The sequence below is a fragment of the Peromyscus californicus genome, unplaced genomic scaffold, assembly GCF_007827085.1.
Source record: "Peromyscus californicus insignis strain IS unplaced genomic scaffold, ASM782708v3 Scaffold_17__1_contigs__length_78620276, whole genome shotgun sequence".
In the NCBI taxonomy this organism is placed as follows: domain Eukaryota; kingdom Metazoa; phylum Chordata; class Mammalia; order Rodentia; family Cricetidae; genus Peromyscus; species Peromyscus californicus.
The window spans coordinates 49,440,163-49,456,994 of NW_026294469.1; the positions used below are offsets into that span (position 1 = coordinate 49,440,163).

A 16,832-nucleotide genomic window follows, 5' to 3' on the forward strand; every position below is an offset into this window, starting at 1 on the left:
GCGTCAAGTAAACACAGGTTGAGAGTCTCCAACTAGAAAACCCAAACTCTGAGGATGGATGTCATCCAGTAAGTCGAACATTCCACACCAGGAAAAACTGGGTTTTATGCACACCACCCTGAAAAAATGTCATATAAAATTACCTTTAGGTGCCAACTTTGGCAGCACATGTACTGAAGTCAAATTACCCTTAGAGTATATGTATGTATGCTTCACATGCATAAACATACTTACACTCTGTGGTTAGACTGTGATCCCTTTTCCAAGACAACTCGTTATGTATATGCAGACATCCCCAAACTCCAAATCTTGAACACTTTTGGTCCCTGGTTCTAAGCGTTTTGGACAAGAGATGCTAAACCTCCATTCCACATTTGCTAGCAATTTCCCTTTAAATATTTAACTCAAGCATTAACTACTGAAGTGTGGAAGAAGAGCACAAAGGGAATTGAAGAATGTACAAGGGCCACTGCAGGCCCAAGACTGCCACCAGCTTGGGCCAGGTGTCCTTATCTGTGAAATGGGCACTGACTAGGTGGTGGCTACGATTGTTCCCAGCAGCCTGAGGTAGAAACCACACAAGCTGCAGAGCTTCTACAAAGCTTCTACAGAGCTCTTGCAGGTGTCTGGGAGACAGGGGGTCTTGGACAGAGGTCTTGGCAGGCAGATGAGCAGCTCTGGGCCAGCCACAAGGGAGAGACACACCAAATTCCACCCTATAAGTCTTTGGAGATGTCTGTCCCTGGTTCTAGTGTCCTATGAAATGGAGGGGCTGCTGGGGTACAGCTCTTCTGAAGAAAACTACCATAGGAAACTTGTGTCATTCATCCATCCACCCACCCACCCACCCACCCACCCATCCATCCATCCACCCACCCACCAAGCCACCCATCCATCTACCCACTCATCCATCTACCCACTCATCCATCCACACATCCATCTACCCACCCACCCATCCATCCATCCACCCATCCATCCACCCACCCACCCACCTATCCACCCACTCATCCATCCATCCATCCATCCATCCACCCACCCACCCATCCATCCATCTATCCATCCACTCACCCACCCACCCATCCATCAATCTATACATCCACCCACCTACTTATCCATCCATCCATCCATCCATCCATCCATCCATCCATCCATCCATCCATCCATCCATCCATTTGGTGATTTCTTGAATAACTAACATGTACCAGGCATTCAAGTAGTTGCAGGTGGTACAACAGAGACCCTGCCCAAGGATGTAGGTTCTATAAGACATGAAGATGTTGCCTCTCCCTCTGGAGCCCAGAGGAGGGTCCCTATAGGCTTCTATAGTCAGGGTGGGCTTCTAGAAACCAATGACGTTAAAGGGAGGTAGGATCGAGCAATGGCTGGTGATACGGTGTCCCTGCCAGTGGACTGGTGGTTCCCAGAGGGGAACTAGGAAGGGAAAATTCTGAAGTTCATCTGCCTGGAGCTAGGGTTTGAGGGCAGGCCTGGAGGAGCAACAGGGAGTTGGATCGGGGCTCCAGACCTCCGGGTGATTGGGCCTCGCCATACAAGAGGGGGCTGGAGAAGGCTGTCCTTGAGGAGTCCTGGATACTGAGGCCTAGAGAGGGAGAGAGACTCATCTAGGTCCCTATCACCACCCACTTGCCCTTTATGGGAACTCAGAAGCCCTGATACATAGGCCACCTTTTCCAGTGCCTGGGGCCACCCTGGGAGGTAAGAATAACAGACACAGGGTGGGAGTCTAACTTCTCTGGGATTGACGTGGGAATCTGTATTTCAGATCACCAGAAGCTGGAGCGTGAGGCCCGCATCTGCCGCTTGCTGAAGCACCCCAATATCGGTGAGCCCTGGGAGTGTGAGGGGGTCCTGGAGCAGTGTGGGGTGGTAGGGAGCAGTCACTTTCTTCCCTGGGGATGGAGGCTGTGGAGGGAGATGGGGAAGGGGGCGTCTTGCTCAGGACCAGCTTGCTTTGGGGGAAGGTGAAAAAAAAAAAAGGACCCTTCCTCCCTCCCACGCTGCCAGCAGCCTCCTTCGGAAAAGCTGTTTCAGGAAAGCTCTTGAAGCTGAAAAAGAAAGATGAAAATAGGCCAGGGGGAAGCTTGGCCTTGACCATCAAGGCCCACGCCCCCACCCACCCCATGCGGTGTCAGCCTGGATCTGTGGCCCCGTCCTTGCTTCTGAGTCCTGCTCCTCCTCCGCCTGCCTCTCGCCTTTCCAGGAGCTCGGCCTCTGCCCCAGAGTTAGACTGAGAGCAATCTTCTGGAGATGCTTGGTCCATGGAGGCAGGACCACAGGGAAGGTCCCGAAACACACTTCATTGTCTCTCGCGGCCCCTTTCCCCTCCTGTGCATCTGGCTTGCACATCTGGCTGGGCCAGTCAGGGAGGAGCGGGGCTGTTAGGTCCTGTTCTGTCAGGGAATAGCTGTGAGACCTTAGTGGGGAAGTCGCCCTCTCTGAGGCACTCCCCTCATCTCCACTAGCGCTTGCCCTTGTCTGCTCACCGGGGGGCGTCTTGTGTCATGGCAGCTTCTGCTTCGGTGGGTGGGCTGAGGTGTCCGAAGTTCTCGCAGCTTCTCACAGAGGGGAAGCTAAGCTGCTGGTTCCCAGGGCTTGTTTTCAGGTGAGCTGCCTCTGAGTTCTCTGAGGAAGCTCCAGCTCCGACGGCCTTACCTTCTCCCACAGAGCAGGAAGGGTTAACTCTCCCCAGGGAGAATGCTCCATCTGCTATTTATACCAGAGGCCCCGCCCCTCTGCATAGCAGCCAGGCTGGCCAGTAGCAAAGAGGCAAAGGCCGCGCAGCTGGAGGAGGCCCCTAGCTGGACCATGCTCCGCTCACCTGGGTTCTCCACCCCTCGCTGCTGATGGATGGTTTCGGTCAGTGAGCTCTGACAGAAACCCCATGTCCTCAAGGGGGCTGCCAGCTTGGGAGGAGGACAGTGGTATACATGTGCTGGTGTGTGTGTGTGTGTGTGTGTGTGTGTGTGTGTGTGTGTGTGTGTGTATGTTTGTAATATCGCTGTGTTTGTGCATGTGTCTGTGTCTCTGTATGAGTGTCTGTGTGTGTGTGTGTGTCTTTGTAGGTGTAGTGTCTCTTGCGTATGTTTCTATATGTGTGTCTCTTTGTGTATGTGTGTCTCTGAGTGTTTGTGTGTGCGTGTGTTATGTCTGTGTGTGTATGTTATGTCTCTGTGTGTGTGTGTGTGTGTGTGTGGTATCTGTGTGTATGTATGTCTATGTGTGGTATCTCTCTGTACATGTGTGGTGTCTGTATGTGATATCTGTGTATGGGTGTGATGTGCACACCCATACACATGTATCTAGATGGGTTCGGGCATTGCAGCTGACCTGTCTGAACTCAGTGCTCCAGGCTACATCTCTCTCCCTCCCGTTCCCATCTGTAATGGGAGTACGTGGGCCGTGGGGTAACAACCTGCAGCTCAAACACCGCTTTGTTCCTGTGTGACCGACCCTACACACATTGCCTCACCACTCTGAAATTCAGACTTTCCTGGAAATGCAGAATTAGCCTTTCCTGGCTGGGTATGGTAATTCAATAGAGCATAATGCCATGACAGAGTGAATGTGCTTTACACTGCTCAGCCGCCCCAGACCCCAGTCTGCCATTTTTTGGCGTGATCCCCCCAGCAGACAAGTTTTACCTGTGACCCCACACAACCACCATTGCTCTGCCCCATCGACATGGGGAGACACCTTGACACGCTGAGGTGCAAGAACCCAGAAATGAGTTACCACCTTTCTCCCTGTCTCCATGGTGCTGTTTACTCCTCATTCACACAATGTCAAGTTCGCTGGAGGTTCTACCATATGTCCAGACCTCTTCTAGGCACTGAGGCTGTCGGGAGAAATAAGGGCGGAAGTAAACATGGCTACTTGTGGGGAGCAGAGCTGAGCATGTAGCCAGAAGAATTTCAGAGGAGCAGAAGCCATGAGCTACTGCTGGGGAGCTGGAAAGGCCCTGGCCCCTGCCCAACAGTTCACTTTAAGCTCTTGTGATCTTGCAAGAGAAACCTAACATGGGATAGATGTGGTGTAGAAGCCCAGAGGGCATCATGCCCGGAGAAATCTCATGAGATCTTAGCCTGCTTGGCAAATCCAAGGCAAGGTGGATGGGCTCTTATCTGCTTGTGTCCACTGCCCTGTCCAAGGGCATGGGAGTGGGGAATCTCAGCACAGCCTGATCCAGCTGCGTCTGCAGACCTTTTATCCCTCTTTTCCTGCCTGGGTGAGGGCGGTGCCGTCACTACTTGTGATAGACAGACCCCAGAAGTCCATGCCCATGCCAGAGGATGGGAAACCTTGTTGGGGCTATTCATAACCTGAGAGTTCAATGAATAGTTTGAGACAGGGAAGAGAAGCTGAATTCATGAAGAAGATATTCATGTATCATGCTCTATAGCCCGTTCATCTGTGCACTCCTCAATGGAAGCATATGTCGAATGAGTGAGGTTAGTGTCCCCGTGACCCAGCCACTCCCCAGAGCACTGCTTACTGCAGAGCAAGTCTTTAACACATGAGCCTTCTTGGGAGACACTTCATACCCAAAGCCGTAACAGCTTATCAGCGTTTAAGAATGCTTTCACAAGCTGGCGAGATGGCTCAGCAATTAAGAGAGCCCTTACTGCTCTTGCAGAGGAACTGACTCGGGTTCCCAACACAGCCACCTGAAACTCCAGTTCCAGGGGACCTGAGGCCTTCTGGACTCTGCCGGTGCCTGCACTGATGGGCGCATACACACACAGACGCAGAAATACAAACAAAAATAAAATTCTCAAAGAGAACGCACGTTTCACATTTGGCTTAACGTTTCAGGCACATGACATGCTTGTAATCCCAGTGTTTGGGAGGCAGGAGGACTGAGAATTTGAGGCTAGCCTGACGCTAGCTGCACAAGGGGACCCTCTCTAAAAACAAGCAAATAATAAAAAGCAACAACAGCAACAGACCAAGGTCTGGGGATGCAGCTCAGTGGTAGAGCACATCCTTTGCTCTGTTTAATCCCAGCAATATAAAAAGGGAAAGGGTCTTAACATTTTCATTTATGTCTGTGCAAACCACACCCCATCCCATCATCTTATATCTCTGGTGGCTATCTCCTGTCCCTTGGGGCATCCATTCAGGAATTACCTCTCAGCACACCAAGTTTATGTACGAGTCTGAGGGCCATGAGCCACTCAAGGGCTCCATACTGAGTTGTAGCTCAAGGCCATTGGCACACACCCAGTGATGCTAGCTATGGTTTCCAGTGAGAAGGGGGCCTATAACCCAGTTGTCCGCTTCTCTACATCTTCCTAGACAGACTTGCACCAAACCTAAGCTCAAACATCTTCTTAGAAAGAACCCCACAGCTTTACACTTTCCTTTTCCACCAAATGACAGAGTTTGGAGAAGGTTCCAAACCAGCAGGTGAACCGCCGAGTCATTCCAACAGCTGTGTGACTTCCATCGTGCAGGAGGATCCTAATTGTCCCAGCCAGCCCCCCCTACCCCCCCAATTACACAGATGGTCTATGACACAGAGAAGGACGGGCCCCTAGCTTGTGAGACCTGGTCCTTGGCTGACAGCACAGAGCTTCCAGAGTCAGTCCTAGGCCGCAGGCCCTTCTTTTAAAAGCTGAGCAATTTAGGGAGCTCTGGGCTCCTGGGAGCCTTGCCTCTGTTCCTGGTAAATGAGGTGTGAAGAGATGACAAATTGGCAGCCATCAGAGTTCAGGAACCAACTGCTGTCTCTCTCACTCCAGCCCCGGGAACACCATTGTCTCTCAGACTGCGAGCAGAGCAGGGATGTCAATCCAGGGCCAGCACCAAGTGGGTATGGCTGTGCACCTCATGGGACTCATGTAACGAGCTAGCAAAGTCTAAATAAGGAGAAAAGAGGCTCAGAGAGGCATAGCAACTTGCCCACCCACCGTCACACAGCCAGTCTCTGGCGGAGACTGGCACGCACAGAGACTGGCACGCAGGGCTCTTTTATGAAACCGAGGGTTAGGACAGGGAGAGGGACCAAGCCGACCCACGGAGGTCTTCAGTCTTTACGCCTGGTCCCCTTTCAGTAATGCTGGAGGTCTTGGTGTGGTGAGTCCATTCCACTTGCTTTTGTCAAAGCTGGTTGGTGCTCAGGGACTGAGGGTTGAGGTGGTAACCCCAGGAGCCCGACAGGGGGCGAGCGGGTGGAGAGCAGTGAACCACTGTGTAACCAGCTGCCTTGGCCCTGCCCACAGTCCGGCTCCATGACAGCATCTCCGAAGAGGGACACCACTACCTGATCTTCGATCTGTAAGTCTTTTTTTTTTTACACACACCCTAATGGGCCATGGGAGAAGGGTGCCTAGGCAGGGATGACCCTTACGGACTCTTTGGTCTGAGGGATCCTGCATGCTCTCAGGCTGCCCAGAGTTCCCCTACATGCAGTAGGGCCGCTCCCCAAGCCGTGCAAGCTGGTCTTCCTGTTTAGAACACCAGACACATTCAACTAGCATCATCGGTTTATTTTTTGCGTCTCTATTTGTGGCCGGTGATGCTGCCTTGCCGTTCACGGTGGTGATCTCAAGTTTCATTTTGAAATCGAGTTTGTCAAAGCAGGAGCAAAATGACAGGCCTCGTCTGTTCTTGGGTTGGCCAGCGGCAATCCGTGAGGATGCTGGCCTGGTCCATAAAACACAGTGATGTTGAGGAAGGGCGGGGGGGGGGGGGGGAGCGGCACATGTTGGGGATAGGAGCACATGAGAAATCGCCTCCATAGCTTCCACTCCATTAAAAAAAAATGATTTAAGGCCGGGCGGTGGTGGCGCACGCCTTTAATCCCAGCACTCGGGAGGCAGAGCCAGGCGGATCTCTGTGAGTTCGAGGCCAGCCTGGGCTACCAAGTGAGTCCCAGGAAAGGCGCAAAGCTACACAGAGAAACCCTGTCTCGAAAAAACCAAAAAAAAAAAAAAAATGATTTAAAAACAAATAGAAAAGTGAACCAAGTAAGCTAAACGAAACCAAATGGCCCATGGGCCTCCAGGAGCCTCGTGGACCCAGTGACTGCTTCTGAGCTACTGTCCCCATCAGTGGAGACCCAATGAGAGGAGGGAGAGGTGTCAGGGAAAGTGGGCTGTGTCAGAAGACAGGAAGGGAGCGGCAGCAGGGACATTCACGATCCAGTTCCTCCTTTGGGGGCTGAGATCCTAAGGTCCCTCGCCCTGCCCTTCTCAGATGATTTCCAGAAGGTTCCTCCAGGTCAGGTGGCCCCTGGAGTCTCAGTGGAAGGGTGACTCCATGCCTGTCTCCCCAGGGTCACTGGTGGGGAGTTGTTCGAGGACATTGTGGCCCGGGAGTATTACAGCGAGGCCGATGCCAGGTGAGTATCAGGGGCAGCCTGGCAGAGGCTCCCGGAGGGAGTGTATCCTTGCTTCCAGTCAGCTTCCCGAGGGGCCTGACCTCCCCCTCCCCTTTCTCTCCAGTCACTGTATCCAGCAGATCCTGGAGGCTGTGCTGCACTGTCACCAGATGGGGGTGGTGCACCGAGACCTGAAGGTGAGTAGCCCTAGAGAAGCCAAGACTCCTGGCCTCCGCACTCCCCTCCAGCCCCCTGCGCAAGCACCGCCCAAATTCCTTCCGCCGCCGCCGCCGCCGCCGCCGGGGGCCTGGGGAAGGAACTCCGTTAATGCAGCCCAGGCCCTCAGCTCTGCATTCCCCAAATTCCTTTACTTTCCTCACCTTGAGGTGGGTGGCTGTGTTTTCCAGTTGTCAAGGCTGTCGGGTCAGGAAATGGAGTTCAGGGAGGTAGGACTGCTAGGTCCAGGCCCCATGCCTTTTGTGCCAGGAGGTGAGGGTGAGGTGCATGGAACTGGGACTGCCCAGTGGGCTGGGAAGGAAGCTGATCTCAGTCTGCTGCCTGGCAGCTAGCTACTGGGCTTTTTTTTTTTTTTTAAACATGTAGGAGTGCATGTGTATATGTGCATCACATGTGTGTGTGTGCCTATGTACACCACATGCCTGATGACTATGGAGACCAGAAGAGGACATCGGGCCCCCTAGAACTGGAGTTATTTAGACAGTTTGTACGCCTTCATGTGGACTCAAACCCTGGTCCTCTGGAAGAGCAGCCTGTGCTCTTAACCATTGAGCCATCTTTCCAACCCCTTGGCTGGAGTACCTTGCAGGTGACTCAGCTTCCCTACAGAGGGGTTGTCATGGCAACCTCTGCCCCATTGATGAGTCTGTCAAATGAAAGCACGACATCCCTGGGATACAGACATCCTGTTACTCTTGCTCCTGAGTCTCTGTCAGGCAGAGGAGAAGAAAACAGGGCTTGGGGATCCTCTGTGCCCCCTTTCGCCCACCTGAAGGAAAGGGATAGCACTGAGAAGTCTAGCATTGTCATGGGCTGCATGGCCTTGCCCAATAAGTATGGACCTCATGGATCTCCTCTGTCTGCCTTATGGCATCAGTAGTCAGTAACTCATAGAACCCTCATTTTACAAAACAGGAAACAAACCAAGAGAATCCAAGGGCTTTGTCGAGGGTATGCTTTTCAGCGGAGTCTGAGCAGGGCACAAGGATCCCTGGCTTGCATTCACCCCAGAGTCTGTGACCCCTCCCCCACAGCGTAGGTCCAGAAAGCTGCTTAATCCAATTCAGCTTCTGCAGCAGCCGCTCTGGGACAGACAAACGTTCCGGGTGTCCAGGAACCTTGGTCATCAGCAACTGTTCGGACATCCTGTGGGGTAGCCCTGGCAGGAACACTCCTGCTTACACTCACTGTGGATACTGCCTGCAGCCCCAGTTTGGAATGCCAAAGGACTTGGGAGCCCCAGAGGCATCGAGGAATCCTCTTCAGGCTTCCCAGAGCAGCAATGCCCATTCCCATCAGGATAGCCCTCCCTGGTCAGCAACCAGCCAATCTCCAGCCTTCTTCAGGGCACAGCGCTCTGAAAAGGTTCCCTAGCTCGCTCTTATTACCTCAGGCTCTCCTTGAGGTCTCAGCTGTGCCCCAGCGGAGTTCCTTCTACCTTGGTGACAAAAAGGTGGACTCAGGAACAAGGTCTCAGTCCGAGGAGGGCAGAGTGGCTTTCCCCAAGGGTCTGTTCTCGGAACAGACCATGCTCGGGAAAGAGGAAGCAGGAGAGCTGAGAAGCGGCCCAGATTTAGGCCACTCCGGAATCGCTAATTAAGGGTACATTTGTCAAATCAGGGCAGGACACTACTAAGACACAGGACATGTTGGGAACACAGCCCCTGAGGACGAAGGAGGCCTCACCAAGCCAGGTGGAAGGGCCTCATTTCTTTGCACCATGCTAGCTTTGGACTGTGAAAGGTCTGGTGCGGTCCCTGGAAGTCCTGCTGGGGGGAGAGTGAGAGCCAGAGCAGACACCAGCTGTCTCTACAGAGTGCTTCAGCCCCGCCCCCAGCAGGAAGTGCGAGCACTGGGGCCTGGTGTTCACAAAGCAGAACGGCTGTTTATACACCTAGACACGGTGCTACAAGACAGGCATCTGTCCCTTTTCTCTGAAAGGAAGCCAGCCATCAGAGAAGGGAACTCACTTGGCCGGGTTCCATCACAGCCGTGGCAGCACTGGAAAGAGAAGACAAAAGCGTGGAATCCATACTCCTAGCTCCCCTTTGTCCAGAGTCTCAAGGTGGCAGGAAGATGCAAGAAGTGGAAAAATCTGGGTACCTGAGCCAGAGGCAGCAGCCTTGCTGCCCCAGGTGTCAGCTGTGGGCATCCTCCATGTCAACCGTGGTCCCACATCCAAGCCCCGCTGTCTTTAGGATGGAGTCAGCCTTTGCCTTGATTCTGACACCCATCATTTAACAGCTGTGATAAATCACACAATCCCTCAGAGCCCCGCTTTCTCCATTTTATACACATGATAACACATAGTTAACAAAAGGAGCTGGGGGGGGGGGGGTACTGGTGAGAGAGAGCTCTTTGGAAGGCTGACATGAGTCTGAGAGTAAGACAGAGATATTTGGGAGGAGAACAAGCCATGTAGGGAGTACAGGCAATACAAAGGCCCTAAGCTGGGGACTAGAGGACTGTTTTGAGGGGTGAAAGTGGTCATTGGGGGAAGCAAGGACTAGTACATGTCCTGAGGTCTCTGGGGTGACTGGTGGGAGGTTGATGGTGGACCACAATACTGTGCTGGTACTAAAAGATGCTGCTGTTCTCTTAATGAGGCTGGGCTGTGCCACCCTAGTCTGTCTCAGCTCTTTTCAGCCTCAGCTCTCAACCCTGGGGATGCTGTGGGAGGAAGAATCATTCCGTTGCAAAAGCTGAGGGTCTTGCCATCGTCCCCCTCTTGGGCCCAGGGACTCAGGATCCTGGATCTGGAGGTGTGGGAGGGGGTGGGATCCTGGGCCATTCAGCCAGGATCTTCTTGTGTGCCCAGGCTGCAGGTGAGATTCCAAACCTACTGACTATCTCTTGGCCCCTCTTTGTATCTCTCCCTTCTTGGTCCTGGGAAGCCTGAGAATCTGTTGCTGGCCTCGAAGCTCAAGGGTGCTGCTGTGAAGCTGGCAGACTTTGGCCTGGCCATAGAGGTTGAGGGGGAGCAGCAGGCATGGTTTGGTGAGTGGGGTGTGGAGTGGCCGGGAGGGGAGGGGCATACTTTGGGCGACCTGTGTGCCCCTGGGAACCTTCTGCTCAGGATGAGATGAGATGGCTGTTTGACCATCTAGGGTTGTACCCAGCCAGCCTCTGGGCCAGTGGGCAGTGCCTTCCTCACTCAGGACTAGGTATGGGCACAGGGCCGTCACTAACCAGGTGGTACATCTTGGTTGTGAGAGCATGCACTTCTAGGTTGGCAGGAGCTCTGCGGGGTGCCCCTGACCCCTGGATGCTGGGTGTCACTGAGAATGGACAGGTTAAGCAGCTTGGGAACGGTCAGGAGAACTTGACAGGTGTAGAGCCCTGGTGTTTAAGTATAGACAACCCAGCATGCTTCAGGATTGGAAATGATGGGGCATGCATGTTTCCTCCTTCTGGGTTCTTCTTAGTGAGCAATACTGACCAGTGTCTAAGACCCAGAACGCTTAAGCTGGGTGTGGTGGCACCTGTCTCTAATTCCGGCAAATCAACAGGAGTTCAAGGCTAGCCTGGGCTACATATATGAGACCCTGCCTTAAAACAAAACAAAAACAAATAAGAACCAGAGTTCTGGGTTCAAATCCTGACTTTACTACTTACAAGGTGTGTGGTTTTAACCAAGTCTTGTTTTCTTCGTCTCTTAGAAGAGGATAGTAGCATGTCCCCCAGGGAATCCAAGACGGTAACTAAGAGCAGGCATGTGAAGTGACCAGCCCAATGCTTAGCACACATCTGCAGCAACTAGTAACTACTCCTGAGAGGACTAGTTAAGATATCTAGTTAAGATATCTTGGTGTTCATGTTCCAATAATCTTCTCAGTATTGAGAAGTATTAAAGGTAAGACCATCTAATCGTTTATTTGATAGATTAGGAAACTAAGGCCTAGAAGGTAAATACACATGCTCGTACATGTGTGCACATACATACACACACACTCCACACATACCACATACACCAACACCACACACACACACACACACACACACACACACACACACACACACGCACCCCACATATTCCACACACCCACACCACACCCACACCACACCCACACACACACAGACACACACACACACACACACCCCACATATAACACACACACACACACACACACACACACACACACACACACACACACCACATATACCACACACCCACACCACACACCACACCACACACACACACACACACACACAATTTAGCCAGAGTTAGGACCAAATCTCTGTCACCTCATGAACAGCCCTTGAACAGAGTATAGGGTATGGGCAATGGATCAGCTCTTAAAGGCCACCAGCAAGTGGTAGGTGATGGCTACAGGGAAGGTTGGGACCCATAGAGAAAGGAGCTCTGTGATTGATTACTGTTGTCTACCTGAGGCTCTGGATGGGGAGTAGAAGGCAGGGATGCTATCTACCTGTCTGGTCCAGTCTGGTGCACAGGCCTCATCAGCTTACCAAGACCCCTGGGTTTGCACAGTACAACCCCAGCTTTGGGGCAGGGCTGTGTTCTCCAGCTCCAGGGCTATCCTCGTCCCCTCTCCTGCAGGGTCTTGCTCCAGGCTACTCACGTGCCAACCTCTGTGTGTGTGTCTGCCTGTCTGTGTGTCTGGGGAGCAGGGTTCGCAGGGACACCTGGATACCTCTCCCCAGAAGTGCTGCGGAAGGACCCGTACGGGAAGCCTGTGGACCTGTGGGCCTGCGGTAAGTCCATCTGAAGGCCTAACTGTCACCCGGGCCTGTAGGTCCCTCTCCACTTTCCTCACTCTCCTGCCTCATCTCTCCTCTCCTGCTCCTCTCCCCAGGGGTCATCCTGTACATCTTGCTGGTTGGGTACCCCCCGTTCTGGGACGAGGACCAGCACCGCCTGTACCAGCAGATCAAAGCTGGTGCCTATGATGTGAGTGTTGCTCCCCTCTCCAGCTGATGCTCCCTTCTGATGGGAACCAGTAGCCTAGGAGGTCAGAGATCTGGGGACACACCACTGCTCTCTACTGCTCAGTCAGGGTTGCTCCAAGACTGACCTGCTGAGTCAGGCTATGGCCACGTGGTGCCTAGTGATTTAGGGTCTAAAAGTCATAGAATTTATTCCATGGAGCACTGGAAGGTAGAGACAAGGAACAAGCCCCAAGCATTTTTACTTAGGTATTTATAATTAATGAATTAATTAATTGAAAAAAGATAATGTCTCATGAGACCAGGGTAGTCTGAGAGTCACTATGTAGCCAAGGCCTCCTTATTCTCCTATCCCAACTCCCAAGTGCTGTCTCCCGTCATACCTGACTCTGAGACATGCTTTTTTTTTTCCCTCCTTATATTAAAATAACTGAGCACTTCTGTCTCACTCCTCTGAATATTTTCCATGTATTATCACATGGAACCATCATCCCAGTCATAATCTATTACCCTTCATTATACACACAGAGAGGTTGAGGACAAAGAGACTTCAGTGACTGGGACTAGAGTTCGCAGTAGGGTCTGGCGCCCATGCTTCTAAGTGTCTCGTGGATGTCTGAGTGGTTGAGCATGAGAACCCCTGCCTGCTCCCCTGCCAGTCAGGGGCTGGAGAATCGCAGGGGTGGCCTGGGGCAGGCTAGGCAAACCTGGCCCCTCTGCCCCTTCCAGTTCCCATCACCGGAATGGGACACCGTCACCCCGGAAGCCAAGGATCTCATCAATAAGATGCTGACCATCAACCCGTCCAAGCGCATCACGGCCGCCGAGGCTCTCAAGCACCCCTGGATCTCGGTGAGACTTTTTCAGCCCAGCCCAGGCAGGGAGGCCTGGTCCCTCAGGGTCTTGTCCTTCACCCCACGGCCTCAGTGTAGGCTTGAGGGGGTATTGGTGAAATTATTAAGGCCACTCCACGTAGTTAAAAGGGAGGTTTATTTTGTGGGGCAACTTACAAGTGAAGGAATAGGTAGGTTACAGGGTCTGGGGAAGACGTAGCGCAGTCTGGCGGTGTTCTCTGGAGAACTCTGCTTGGTCTACCTCCAGCGTCCAGGGTCCAGGAACCAAGAGGGCCAGTGCATCCGGATCTCAGGTCTTCAGGGTCCTCTCTCGGCCCTGCCTTGTAGGCGTGACAGTTACCGAAGCCTGAATAGGGGTTGGAACTTCCAGATCAAAGCTGGAATGGCTACCCACTACAAGGGGGCTTTATCCAAGAATCTCTGGCTCGCTGTGGGTCTCAGGGGCAATATAGAAATGAGGGATATTCCGGGTTGGCATCATCTTGGGGCATGTCACTGGCATTGGCTGACTGGTGCCAGGATCCTAACCACCCCATCCCATGTGGCAGGGTGAAGGACTGGGTTGGTCTGTCCTCCCACAGGCCTTCTGCTCACACAGTTCTCATCCTCTCTCCAGCACCGCTCCACCGTGGCCTCCTGCATGCACAGACAGGAGACCGTGGACTGCCTGAAGAAGTTCAATGCCCGGAGGAAACTGAAGGTAACCGGTCCTGATCCTTGGCGTCCCTGGACCCACTAGCTCCTCCCCTTTCCTGTGTGTTTACCGGACACTCTTGCACCCTGGCCACCAAGGGTTTGGGGGAGCAAGCAGCCAGTCTGACCCCACCCCACCCTGTCTGCACTCTGACTGAGGGGTCAGATAAGCAGGACTCTGCTGGGGCATGGTGAGTACTGTGCCCAACGGTGGGTAACACAGCAGGGGGATGGAGTTCCCTGGTCTGGAGGATTCTGGGAAGGATTTCAAGAGCCCTTCCTGGAGGCAGTGGCGTTTGAGTTGACTCTTCAGGACAAAGAGGTGTAGAGTGACAAGGGCGGGGGGGGGGGGGGGGGGGGGGGGGGGGGGGGCGTGTTCCAGACAGCATGGCCTGTACAGATGTCTGCAAGCGTGAGCACTATTCTCTAGGGAACCAGGAATGGTTTAAGAGAGTTTTTTTTGGGGGGGGAGGGGGGGCGCAACATGTGACCAGACATGAAACCACAGTTGAGAGAGAGAGAGAGAATCTCAGTTGTTGAACATGGAGGAAGAATGAATGAGTCCGTCAGAGATAGGTTGGGGGGGGGGGGGGGGTCCTGAGAAAGTCACTATGGAATCAAGGTGGGTCCTGAGCTGAGTCTTCTCAGCAGGTCCTGCACTGGGCAGGCTAAGAAGGCTTCTCTAGGACAGCTAGCCGTCAGCGTGCTTGATGGGGACACTGACGGTGGCCGATGTGGAGGCCTTGGCTCACTGGGACCTCCCTTACCTGCTGCTCCCGGACCTGGGACGGAGGCTCAGGATGGGGACTTGAACCTACAGGGTGACGACTGGCACTATGCCAGATAAACTGAGTCCCCACTCCCACCCACCGTGGGAGGTGTCCCAGAAGAAGGAAGATTCCCAGTGTGGGAATCTGGGATTCTTAACTTGAGGGGCTGTTGGATCTGGAGGTGGTCTGAGTCAGGTCTTAATGAGACCCATTGGGCCCTGGTTTCCAGCCCCTCACCCACAGGGGGCACTTCTCCAAGTTGATATTCTCCAGGCTATGGTCCAGGGGCCGTGGAGGGAAGGACTGATTCCAGAGCCAGGTCCCCCAAGCCTAGAGCAGCCCGAGCCCAGTTGGCCTTCCCGACCTAGGCAGGAAACTTCTGTAGCCGTTAGGAGCCCCTGCTCGAGTGTTTTGGAGTCTACTCGTTTGGGCCAGACCGCGGGAACTATTAACGTCTGCTCCTGTCTCAAGACCTGTGCCTGCCAAAGCTACTCCTCCAGGGGAGGGCGGATGGGCTCTGGGCTAGAGGGTGGGGTGGGGGTCAAATGGAGGGGGCAGGGGCAGAGGCTTTGGCTTGTCTCTGAAGAGCACACTGCCCTGCTCTTCCCCGTGCCCTTCTGTTCCTTCTACGCTCCCCCCCTCACCTGTACCTCTTCTTGGGCCCCCATCTTGTCTGTTGCAGGGAGCCATCCTCACCACTATGCTGGCCACCAGGAACTTCTCCGGTAGGTGGCGGGCTGGAGTCCCCGGTACGGGATGGACTTCCTGTACCGGTCTGCTGGATGCCATTGCACTGTTGGGTAGTCAGGTGTCCCCCAGAAGGGTTGCAGAGGATACATGATCCAGGCTCAGCTCACCTATCACAGTCGGCACGGAGAAAGGAAAGAAGAGATTAAAAGTCAGCAAACCAAGGCCTTGTTAGAGTTCAGTCTGACTTCCCAGTCCTCAGCAGCACTGGGGTTTTCAGGCCAGGCCAGCTAGAGGGGCAGACAGTTATTGTGGTCTCGTCCAACAGGAAGGGTCAGACTTTAGAGCCATAAACCAACAGGCACTTAGCTTCAGCTCAGGTTGCTTCACAACAAGCAGTGGGGTGACACTTCCCCCCCTTTTTCCAGGTGGGATGATAAAAGCTTAAGAGAGTATTCTCTGTCTCCTCCCAGGTCCCAGAACTCAAGAGAGGCAGAACCTGTCTTCAGCACAGGTCTGACCAACTCAGAGCAGGTGCTTTTATCTAGGCTGGGTTACCCAGGAGCCCAGGGCAGGAGACTCCCAGGCAGGGAGTGGCCAAGGACTTGGGCATGTAGCTCCAAACAGGAGGGAAAGGGATTATTGTCAGAGCTTAGCAACTCCTCTTGGCACAAGGGTCAGTGACGGGCCAGTGCCGCTTCAGGCCTCTCCCTAGGGAGTCCTGGGTGCTGACGGCGCAGCAGAGCAGATATAATAGTGGAAGCGACAGAGCTCACTGGAAGGGCCCTGGCACCGGGGCTGGGCCAGCACAGACAGCTGCATGTACAGACAGGCCAACTGCAGCCAGGGGTCACTTCTGAGCAGAGGGCAGGCCTGGCCCCCTAGGAGGGTCTGCCTATATGATGGCCCAGCAGAAGGTCCAGCTTCAGAAGGGGCTGCATCCACAGTGAACTCTCCTCAGTCATGGATCTGGCCATTCCTTTCACTGAACACAGAAAGTTGAGCTACATAGAGTTTGTTTCGTTTTGTTGTTTTACAATTATAGCACCCCGGAGAATACCAGTCTCAAGCCCACAGAACAGGGGCCCATGGCTTGGTAAGCCAGGGCTGTGAGGAGAAGTGTTTTTTGTTTTTGTTTTGTTTTTATTTATTTTTACCTGACAGTGGCAGAGGGAAAGCTAGAGAGATGGCTCAGCAGTTAGGAGCATTTATTGCTCTTGCATAGGACCCAAGGCTTGGTCCCCAGAATCTACATGGAGGCTCACAACTGCCTGTAACTCCAATTCTGGGGGATCTAATACTCTCTTCTGGCGTCCATGAGGTTCCGTACAGTGTGGTGCA

General features: G+C 53.4%; 1 protein-coding gene across 1 annotated transcript in view; it reads left to right on the forward strand.

The window, feature by feature from the left end:
* The window catches only part of Camk2a (calcium/calmodulin dependent protein kinase II alpha), a 37,324-nt gene extending 21,658 nt beyond the window's left edge, over positions 1-15,666 (forward strand). The window contains exons 3-12 of the mRNA XM_052742254.1: positions 1,784-1,843; positions 6,243-6,297; positions 7,298-7,363; positions 7,467-7,539; positions 10,474-10,576; positions 12,212-12,295; positions 12,397-12,491; positions 13,217-13,339; positions 13,958-14,041; positions 15,487-15,666. Coding sequence (XP_052598214.1) covers positions 1,784-1,843; positions 6,243-6,297; positions 7,298-7,363; positions 7,467-7,539; positions 10,474-10,576; positions 12,212-12,295; positions 12,397-12,491; positions 13,217-13,339; positions 13,958-14,041; positions 15,487-15,645 — 902 coding nt within the window. The 3' untranslated portion in view covers positions 15,646-15,666. The remainder of the gene's footprint in view (positions 1-1,783; positions 1,844-6,242; positions 6,298-7,297; positions 7,364-7,466; positions 7,540-10,473; positions 10,577-12,211; positions 12,296-12,396; positions 12,492-13,216; positions 13,340-13,957; positions 14,042-15,486) is intronic.
* The last annotated feature ends 1,166 nt before the right edge of the window (positions 15,667-16,832 follow it).